An 11,348-nucleotide genomic window follows, 5' to 3' on the forward strand; every position below is an offset into this window, starting at 1 on the left:
CAGACTAGTAATCTATGGAGGCGGTAATGACTGTCACTCCAGAAGTAACGAACGCCCTTAGAATCTCCACCATATCCCTTGTTGCAACAGGAATCACCTGGACTGCCATATTGTCCGGGGTGCTCTGAATGGCCTTACATACCTCCTGCGTTGTCTTACAAATGCAGATCTTGAACTTCTCCAACTGATCGGTCATCTCCAGAATGTGAGAGGTGACTGTCTCCACGGCCTGCCCTTTAGGTCTGTGCTGCCAAGTCATAGTTCTGTTGAAGACTGGCGTCCTCAGCTCTGGGGCCTTGGGCCCCTCAGCCAAGGACAGTTGTTCCTCGGCCTCCAAACGGGAGAAATATATTATTTCAAGCTCCTCCTGCTCACTGGTGCTCTGTGCTTAACCCTGTCATATACCCTCAGTCTCACTATAAACATCCTTTCGAGAGGGTGCATCTGGGCTGGTGATGGGAACGGTGAATCAGGTATAGCAATAGATGCTTTAGCGATTCAAAGCTTACTCTCATATCCTTACTTTATTAAATGGTGGGAGACTTTACAATTATCAACAACATGCGTTTATATAACGCCTTTAACGTAATGAATCCTCCCAAGGTTCGAGTCACTATTTCATTCTTTTCATCAAATGCACTCATTTCGCTGAGATGAAGTTTTTTCTTTAATGGCTTAACATTTCATCTTCAAATCCAGTAAATTTCCGTTGTGCTGGTCACTTTTTGATTGTTTTTAACAAGTGTAACTATTTCACTGAGATAAAGCTTTTTCTTTAATGGCTTAACATATTATCTTCAAATCCAAAAAATAATCGTGGTTCACCTTAATGTTTTCTTGTTTTCAATAAATGCACTTATTTCATATTGTCAACTCATTTAATAAGTACCTTAACCTATATGGCTACGGACCAATTGCTGGAAAATGAGATTAGGCTGGATGGCTCATTTTCGGCCACAACGGACACGATGGGCCGAATGGCCTCCTTCTGTGCCGTAAATTTTCTATGATTCTGTGATTATAAGGCACGTCACAGGAGCTTCTCAGATCAAATCAGAGGACAGCAGCTTGATGACTGGTTGGTGAGTGATACACTTTCTTGCTCTCTCAGTTAGGGGAGTGGTTTAAACTAGAGACCTATAACTTACTAATACTTTATTCAATTATTAACTTAAACTAGATCAATTAATTAATTAAAAAATTATCAAAATAAACCAAGTGAATTAATTACATAAAGACTTTAATGAAGTAAATAAATAAAACAAGGTTAGGTAGGGATCGTAGGGCGGGTGATGTGCTGTAACTGCAGCATGTGGGAGTTTGTGGAGAGCAGCGTGATCCCAGGGATCCACATTCGCAGTAAGTGTCTGCAACTCGAGGAACTTCGGCTCAGAGTTGTTGAGCTGCAGTCCGAGTTGCAGACATTGCGATGAATAAGGGAGGAGTGAGTTATCTGGATACTTCGACCCAGGCGGCAGTCACACCCCTTAGGTTAGGTAGTGGTTTAGATTTGGTTAGTGGTCAGGGACAGGAGGATGTGACTGCGAGTCAGGCAGTTAAGGGGACCTCAGATGCAGTGGTGGAGGAGTCTCATCATTTGCTTTGTCCAACAGGAACGAGGTGCTTGTTGCCTGTGTGGATGAGAATAAAGATTGCAGGGAGGAAGGGCAAATTGACCACGGCACCGTGGTGCAAGGGGCCATTCAATTTCCGGAGGGGTGGAATTAAAAGAAATATGCTGGTGTTACGTGATAATATACTCAGTGGGATAGATACTGTTCTCTGCAGCCGTGACCAGGAGTCCCGAAGGCTGTGTTTCCTGCCTGGTGTCAGGGTTAAGGATATCTCCTCATGGCTGGAGAAGAACTTGGAACATGAGGGGGTTGGGGTATGGAATGTAGTTTTCGTGGTCCACGTAGGAACCAACGACATAGCTAATGCTAGGAATGAGATTCTGCTGAGGGACTTTAAGGAGCTAGGGTCCTAATTAATGAGAAGAACCACAAAGGGAATAATCTCTGCATTACTAACTAAGCCACGCCCATATTGGCATCGGGTCAAACAGATCAGAGATTTAAATGCGTGGCTCCAAGAGTGATGTGGGAGACTGAGGTATCAATTCATGGGGCACTGGCACCAGTACTGAGAAAAGAGGGAGCTGTTCCGTTGGAACTGGCTCCATTTAAACAGGACTGAATAACGAGGGCGGTAGATAGGGCTTTAAACTAAAAAGGGCGGGGGAAGATTCAAGTAAGGTTAAATTTATAAATATGAAGAGGAAAGTCAAGTCCAGAGAGCAGTGTAGCGATTTGGTTAAAGCTAAGCACAGTTTGTGAGGAAGGGACAGAGAGTGTAACGGGAATAGTACCTCAGTGAATAAGGTCAAATCAGGGGAAAATAGTAAAACGTTAAAATTAAACGCTCTTGATCTGAATGCATGAAGCATTCGGAACAAGATCGACTAATTAGTGGCACAAATAGAGATAAATAGGTTTGATCCAGTAACATAGAAAATAGGAGCAGGAATTGGCCATTCGGCCATTCGAGCCATTTAATATCATCCTGGCTGATCTTCCATCTCAATAGCATATTCCCGCTCTCTCCCCATACCCCGAGATGACTTTTGTGTCTAGAAATCTATTTAGCTCCTTCTTATACATATTCAGTTACTTGGCCTCCACAGTGTTCTGTGGTAGAGAATTCCACGGGTTCACCACCCTCTGAGTGAAGAAATTTCTTCTCATCTCAGTTCTAAATGTCCTACCCCGTATTCTGAGACTGTGCCCCTCGTTCTGGACCTCTTGGCAGGGGAAACTTCCTCCCTGCATCCAGTCTCGAGCCCTGTGAGAATTTCATACGTTTCAATTAGATCACCTCTCATTCTTCTAAACTCGAGTGAACACATACGACAGTGCTGCCATACCAGGTATCAGTCTGATGAACCTTCGCTGCATTCCCTCGATGGCAAGTGTATCCTTTCTTATGTAAGGAGACCAAAACTGCACGCAATACTCCAGGTGTGGTCTCACCAAGGCCCTGTATAACTGCAATAAGACATCCCTGCTCCTACACACAAATCCTCTTGCAATGAAGGCCGACATACCATTCGCCTTCCTAACTGTTTATAAGAACATAAGAAATAGGAGCAGGAGAAGGCCAATCGGCCCCTCGAGCCTGCCAGCCATTCCATAAGATCATGGCTGATCTGATCCTAACCTCAAATCTAAATTAATGTCCAATTTCCTGCCCGCTCCCCGTAACCCCTAATTCCCTTTACTTCTAGGAAACTGTCTATTTCTGTTTTAAATTTATTTAATGATGTCGCTTCCACAGCTTCCTGGGGCAGCAAATTCCACAGACCTACTACCCTCTGACTGAAGAAGTTTCTCCTCATCTCAGTTTTGAAAGAGCAGCCCCTTATTCTAAGATTATGCCCCCTAGTTCTAGTTTCACCCATCCTTGGGAACATCATGACCGCATCCACCCGATCAAGCCCCTTCACAATCTTATATGTTTCAATAAGATCGCCTCTCATTCTTCTGAACTCCAATGAGTAGAGTCCCAATCTACTCAACCTCTCCTCATATGTCCACCCCCTCATCCCCGGGATTAACCGAGTGAACCTTCTTTGGACTGCCGAGAGAGCAAGTATGTATTTTCTTAAGTATGGAGACCAAAACTGTATGCAGTATTCCAGGTGCGGTCTCACCAATACCTTATATAACTGCAGCAATACCTCCCTGTTTTTATATTCTATCCCCCTAGCAATAACAGCCAACATTCCGTTGGACTTCTTGATCACATGCTGCACCTGCAAACTAACCTTTTGATTTTCTTGCACTAGGACCCCCAGATCCCTTTGTACTGCAGTACTTTCCAGTTTCTCGCCATTAAGATAATAACTTGCTCTCCGATTTTTCCTGCCAAAGTGCATAACCTCACATTTTCCAATATTGTATTGCATCTGCCAAATCTCCGCCCACTCACCCAGCCTGTCTATATCCCTCTGTTGGTTTTTTATGTCCTCCTCACTTTCTACTTTCCCTCCCATCTTTGTATCATCTGCAAACCTCGGTCCCCTCCTCCAACTCGTTAATATAGATTGTAAAGAGTTGGGGACCCAGCACCGACCCCTGCGGAACACCACTGGCTGCAGGTTGCCAGTCCGAGAATGTACCATTTCTCCCAACTCTCTGCTTCCTGTTAGATAACCAATCCTCCACACATGCCAGAATATTACCCCCAATCCAGTGATTATTTATCTTGAGCAATAATCTTTTATGTGGCACCTTGTCGAATGCCTTCTGGAAGTCCAAATACACTACGTCCACTGGTTCCCCTTTATCCACCCTGTACGTTATATCCTCAAAGAACTCAAGCAAATTTGTCAGACATGACTTCCCCTTTGTAAAGCCATGCTGACTTGGTCCGATTAAATTATGTTTATCCAAATGTTCTGCTACTGTCTCCTTAATAATAGACTCCAAAAGTTTACCCACCACAGATGTTAAGCTAACTGGTCTATAATTTCCAGCCTTCTGCCTACTACCCTTTTTAAATAAGGGTGTTACATTGGCAGTTTTCCAATCTGCCGGGACCTTTGCCGAGTCCAGAGAATTTTGGAAAATTATTACCAAAGCATCCACAATCCCTTCTGCCACTTCCCTCAAGACCCTCGGATGTAAGCCATCAGGTCCAGGGGATTTAACCGCCTTGAGTCCCATTAATTTATTGAGTACCAATTCCTTAGTGATTTTAATCGTATTTAGCTCCTCCCCCCCAAGAGCCCCCTGTTTTTCCAGTGTTGGGATATTCTTAGTGTCCTCTACCGTAAAGACTGAAACAAAATATTTGTTCAGCATTTTTGCCATCTCCATGTTTCCCACCATTAATTTCCCGGTCTCATCCTCTAAGGGAGCTACGTTTGCCTTAGCCACCCCTTTTCTTTTCATACAACTGTAGAAACTCTTGCTATCTGTTTTTATATTTTTTTGCTAATTTATTTTCATAATCTATCTTCCCTTTCTTAATCAATCCTTTTGTTACTTTTTGCTGTCTTTTGAAGACTTCCCAATCTTCTATCCTCCCACTAAGTTTGGCTACCTTATATGTCCTTGTTTTTAGTCGGATATTATCCTTAATTTCTTTACTTGGCCACGGATGGCTGTCATTTCTTTTACACCCTTTTTTCCTCAGTGGAATATATATTTTTTGAAAGTTTTAAAATAACTCCTTAAATGAACACCACTGCTCATGTACCGTCTTACCCTTTAATCTATTTTCACAGTCTACTTTAATCAATTCCGCTCTCATACCATCATAGTCTCCTTTATTCAAGCTCAGTACGCTTGTTTCAGAACCAACCTTCTCACCCTCTAATTGGATATGGAATGTAACCATATTATGGTCACTTATTCCAAGGGGATCCTTAACTAGGACATTATTAATTAATGCTGGCTCATTACACAGGACCAGGTCCAAGGTTGCTTGCCCCCTTGTTGGTTCAGTTAAATACTGCTCAAGAAATCCATCCCTAATACACTCAATGAACTCTTCCTCAAGGCTACCCTGCCCAATTTGATTTGTCCAGTTAATATGATAGTTAAAATCCCCCATAATTATAACTGTTCCCTTATTACATGCCCCGACTATTTCTTGATTAATACTTCTTCCAGCAGAGTTGCAACTATTAGGAGGCCTATGTACTACGCCCACGAGTGTTTTTTGCCCCTTATTATTCCTTATCTCTACCCAAACTGTTTCATTATCCTGATCCTTTGTCCCAATATCTTTTGTCTGTATTACAGTGATTCCTTCCCTTATTAACATAGCCACCCCACCTCCCCTTCCTTCCTGCCTGTCCTTCCTGATTGTTAAATACCCTGGCATATTTAATTCCCAGTCGTTGTCACCCTGCAGCCATGTTTCTGTAATGGCCACAAGATCATACCCATACGTTGTTATTTGTGCCGTTGACTCGTCCATTTTGTTACGAATGCTACGTGCATTCAGATGAAGAACTTACAAATATGTTTTGTGACACTTAGTTCCTGCTTTTTCCTTTTTTAACACTTTACCTTTTACTCCATACCTTCTGTCCCTTCCTGATATGCTTTCCTCAGTCTCGCTGCTCACGTTCCCAACCCCCTGTCACAGCTTTGATGCTGGGTTAATCGCCTTACGCCTTCTAGTTTTCATTTTATCTGTCGTGCCTAAAGTGCCTAAAGTACACTTTCTTTCCGCTGCTCTATGCTTTTCCCTTTCATTTGTTCTTGAACAACTGTTTGTACTATTCGTATTGTAGATTTCCCCTGGGTCTTCCCCTCTCTTGCTGCTCTCAACTTTATTCCCTTCTGACTCCCCGCTCAGGTTCCCATCCCCCTGCCATTCTAGTTTAAACATTCCCCAACAGCACCAGCAAACACCCCCGCGAGGACATTGGTCCCGGTCCTGCTCGGGTGTAACCCGTCACGCTTGTACATGTCCCACCTTCCCCAGAACCGGTCCCAATGTCCCAGGAATCTAAATCCCTCCCTCCTACACCATCCCTGCAGCCACGCATTCATCCTGTCTATTCTCCTGTTCCTATACTCACTAGCACGTGGCACCGGTAGTAATCCTGAGATCACTACCTTTGAAGTCCTGCTTTTTAATTTATCTCCTAACTCCTTAAATTCACCTTGCAGGACCTCATTCCTTTTTTTACCAATGTCGCTGGTACCAATATGGACCACGACTACTGGCTGTTCACCCTCCCCCTCCAGAATGCCCTGCTGCTGCTCCGTGACATCCTTGACCCGAGCACCAGGGAGGCAACATACCATCCTGGAGTCACGTTTGCGGCCGCAGCAACGCCTATCTGTTCCCCTTACAATGGAATCCCCTATCACTATCGCCCTGCCACTCTTCTTCCTCCCCTCCTGTGCAGCAGAGCCACCCGTGGTGCCCCGAACCTGGCTCTTGCTGCTTTCCCCTGATAAGCCATCTCCCCCAACAGTATCCAAAGCAGAATATCTGTTTGAGAAGGAGATGGCCCCAGGGGACTCCTGCTCTACCTGCCTAGTCCTTTTAATCTGCCTGGCGGTCACCCATTTCCTTTCTGCCTGCGTATTCTTTACCTGCGGTGTGACCACCTCACTGAACGTGCTATCCACGATAGTCTCAGCATCGCGGATGCTCCACAGTGAGTCCACCCGCAGCTCCAGCTCCGAAAAACGGTTAGCCAGTAGCTGCAGCTGGACACACTTCCTGCACACATGGTCGCCAGGGAAACTGGTAGTGTCCATGACTTCCCACATAGTGCAGGAGGAGCATATCACGGGTGCGAGCTGTGCTGCCATGAATTTCCTCAGACTCCTAGACTCTCTTCCCGCTCTCGGCCTCCCCTTTTATACTCTGCTCACCTCTCGGACTCTCCTGCCTCACCTGTGATGTCGCACAGTAGTTGTCTCTTGGTGCAGGTCTGCTGCTGCTTTTATTTCACAATCTCAGTCTTCTACTCTCAGGTACACTGCCGCTCTGCGGGAAAAGTTCGGAAAAGCAAGGCAAAGCAGCACCTCCCTCCCCCACTACACCGAACTCCCACACTTACCAAACTCTCAGCACACTGTGTCGTCCGCAGAGACAGGCACCTGTATTTCTACAGTTTAGACTCAGATGAGTCAGGCAGGCCCCACCTTCAAGTACCAGTTGAATCTAGCTAACCAATTAACTTGCTACAGCAGCTCTCTGCTGAAGCCTGACAGAAATTAAAAAATCAAACTTTTAAATTGACCTTAAACAGTTGAAGCAATATGCACTCGATTTAAAGAGATTAACCCTTAAACTCCCACACTTACCGAACTCTCAGCACACTGTGTAGTCCGCACACCATGCAGTCCGCACTGACAGGCCCCTGTATTTCTACAGTTGAGACTCAGATGAGTCAGGCCTGCCCCACCTTCAATTACCAGTTGAATCTAGCTAACCAATTAACTTGCTAAAGCAGTTCTCTGCTGAAGCCTGACAGAAACTTAAAAATTTAAACTTTTAAATTGACCTTAAACAGTTGAAGCAATATGCACTAGATTTAAAGAGATTAACCCTTAAACTCCCACACTTACCGAACACTCAGCACACTGTGTCGTCCGCACACCGTTTGCTGCACCTGCATTTTTGCTTTCAGTGACTGGTGTACAAAGACACTCAGGTCCCTTTGTACATCAACATTTCCCAATCTATCACCATTTAAATAATACTCTGCCTTTCTGTTTTTCCTTCCGAAGTGGTTAACTTCATATTTATCCACGTTATACTGCATCTGCCATGTATTTGCCCACTCACTCAACTTGTCTAAATCGCCTTGAAGCCTCTTTGCATCCTCCTCACAACTCACGATCCCACCTAGTTTTGTGTCGTCAGCAACTTGGAAATATTACATTTGGTTCCCTCATCCAAATCATTGATATATATTGTGAATAGCTGGACCCCAAGCACCGATCCCTGCGGTAACACACGAGTCACTGCCTGTTACCCCGAAAAAGACCCATTTATTCCAACTCTCTGTTTCCTGTCTGTTAATCATTTTTCAATCCATGCCAGTATATTACCACCAATCCAATGTGCTTTAATTTTGCACACTGACCTCTTATGTGGGACTTTATCAAAAGCCTTCTGAAAATCCAAATAAACCACATCCACTGGGTTCTCCCTTATCTATTCTAGCAGTTACGTCCTCAAAAAAACCCAGTAGGTTTGTCACACATGATTTCCTTTTCATAAATCCATGTTGACTTTGTCTGATCCCGTTGATATTTTCTAGGTGTTCTGATATCACATCCTTTATAATAGACTCCAGCATTTTCCCTACTTCTGATCTGTCGTTCAGGGCTAAAGGGCTAAATTATGAGGACAGATTGCATTGACGAGGCTTGTATTCCCCTGCATAGAGAAGATTAAGGGGTGATCTAATTGAGGTATTTAAGATGATTAAAGGAATTGATAGGGTAGATAGAGAGGAACTATTTCCCCTGGTGGGGAATCCAGAACAAGGGGGCATAACCTTAAAATTAGAGCTAGGCCGTTCAGGGGTGATGTCAGGAAGCACTTCTTCACACTAAGGGTAGTGGAAATATGGAACTCTCGCCCACAAAAGTCTGTTGAGTCGGGGGGTCAATACGAAATTTCAAAATGGTGATTGATAGATTTTTGTTGGCAAGGGTATTAAGGATTAAGGAACCAAGGCGGGTAGATGGAGTTAAGATACAGATCAGCCATGATCTAATTGAATGGCGGAACAGGCTCGAGGATCTGAATGTTCCATTCCTCTTCCTATGTAACATGATCGTGGGGCTGAATGGCCTCCTCCAGTTTCTGTGCAACAGTTTGGAGGGGATGAATAGCCTTCTCCAGTTCCTACTTAACATGATAGAGGGGCTGAATGGCCTCCAGTTCCTGCAAAACAGGCTTAAAGGACTGAATGGCCTCCTCCTGTACCTGTGTAACAGGCTCGACGATCTTAATGGCCTCGTCCTGTTCCTGTGTAACAGGCTTGACGGGCTGAATGGCCTCCTCCTGTTGCTATCTGACAGGCTTGAGTGGTTGGTAGGCCTCCAGTTCCAGTATAATAGTCTCGAATGTCCGTATGGCCTCCTCCTGCTCCTATGTGACATGCTTGAGGGGCTGATCGGCCTCAGTACTGATGTAACTGGCTCGAGGACCTGAATGGCATCCTCCTTTTCCTATATAACAGGTTCGAGGGGATGAATGGCCTCCACCTGTACCTGTGTAACAGCCATGAGGGGCTGAATGGCCTCCTCCTGTTCCTGTCGAACTGCAGTGAGTTACTTGCAGCTATTGCATCCAAGATGGCTGCCGTAATCGCCGCCATTTTGTCCAAGATAGCCACCTTACTTGCCGCCATTTGTCCCAGAGGGCCGCCAAACTTGTGCCCATTTTGTCCAAGATGGCTGCCATACTTGCTGTCATGCTGGCCTTGTGTAAATACGCATATATGATATATATATTATGAATTCAAGTTGTTGTTGTTGTACTAGTAATAGTTGTGTTCGTGGTCTAAATATAAAAGTTTGCCATTCTGTGATCACTCTGGGGTGTCTGGGCGCTCTCTGGGATCATTGGGTGCATCCTGGGATCACTCTTGTGAGACGGTGTGCAATCTGGGATCCCTATGTGCGCTCTGGCATCACTCCAGGGTGACTGGGTGCACTCTGCCACCATTTTTTGCAGGATGGCAGCCACACTTGCAGTCACTTTGTCCAAGATGGCCACTATATTTGCCGCAATTTTGTCCAAGGTGGTCGCTGTGCTTGCCGCCATTTCTTTCCAAGATTGCTGCCATTCTTACCGCCATGTTCGCCGTGTTTAAATATACATATATATATCATATATATACGATAAATACAAGTTGTTGTTGTTGTAGTTGTTGTGGTGATAGTCTAAATATAAAGACTGCTACACTGGGATCAACTTGGGGTGACTGAGTACAGTGTGGGATCATTGGGTGCAATCTGAGGTCCCTGGCTGCACTCAGGATTCCCTGGCTGCACTCTGGGATCACTCTGGGTGCAATCTGGGATCCGTGGATGCACTCTGCGATCAATCACGGGTGACTGGTTGCACTCTTGGATCACTGGGTGCACTCTGGATTCACTGTGGGGTCACTGGGACATTCCGGGGTCGCTGTGGTGTAACTGGGGACACTCTGCGCGGTACTTGCCAGCATTTCGAACAAGATGACTGCCGTACTCGCTGGCGATTTGTCCAAGGTGGCTTCGGTACTTGGGGCAATTTTGTCCAAGATGGCCACCACACTAATTCACGTCCTCGTCGTCGTCGTTTGTTTGTTTGTTTGTTTGTTTTTTTTGTTGTTGTTGTTGTTGTTGTTGTTGTGTTGGGGGTTGCTGAGGTGGTCTAAATATAAAGACTTCAACTCTGGGATCACTCTGGGTGACGGATGACACCCCCAGAAGGGACCGACCAAGGCCTCCTTCCCTGGAGGGGATGGATGGTGGCTTCCCTTAGAGCGCCTGACCAAGTCCTCCCCCAGAGTGGACCGACAAAGCCATCCCCCAAAGGGGACCAACCGAAGCCTCCTCTACAGAGTGGACTGACCGAGGACTCCTCCAGGGGGTACCGAATGCGGCCTCATGAAGAGGGGACTGACCGAGGCCTCCTCTAGAAGGGACCGAGCCAGAGATCCTGCACAGGTTGCACCCAAACAGGGCCCACATGAGTTCGGTCTGTTTATTGCCCTTGGGTTTAATTTCCACTCTGTGCCCTGGTTTTGGGGCCTCGGTTTAACACGTTCCTGTTCGATTGTGACCGTTGTGATTTAACCAGGTTAAAGT

General features: G+C 45.4%; 1 protein-coding gene across 1 annotated transcript in view; it reads left to right on the forward strand.

The window, feature by feature from the left end:
• Positions 1-11,348, forward strand: part of LOC137314534 (NACHT, LRR and PYD domains-containing protein 3-like) — a 215,810-nt gene that overhangs the window by 150,184 nt on the left and 54,278 nt on the right. The window contains exon 6 of the mRNA XM_067979841.1: positions 1,310-1,318. Within this exon, the coding sequence (XP_067835942.1) occupies positions 1,310-1,318 (9 nt within the window). The remainder of the gene's footprint in view (positions 1-1,309; positions 1,319-11,348) is intronic.

Source organism: Heptranchias perlo, unplaced genomic scaffold (genome assembly GCF_035084215.1).
Source record: "Heptranchias perlo isolate sHepPer1 unplaced genomic scaffold, sHepPer1.hap1 HAP1_SCAFFOLD_52, whole genome shotgun sequence".
NCBI lineage: Eukaryota > Metazoa > Chordata > Chondrichthyes > Hexanchiformes > Hexanchidae > Heptranchias > Heptranchias perlo.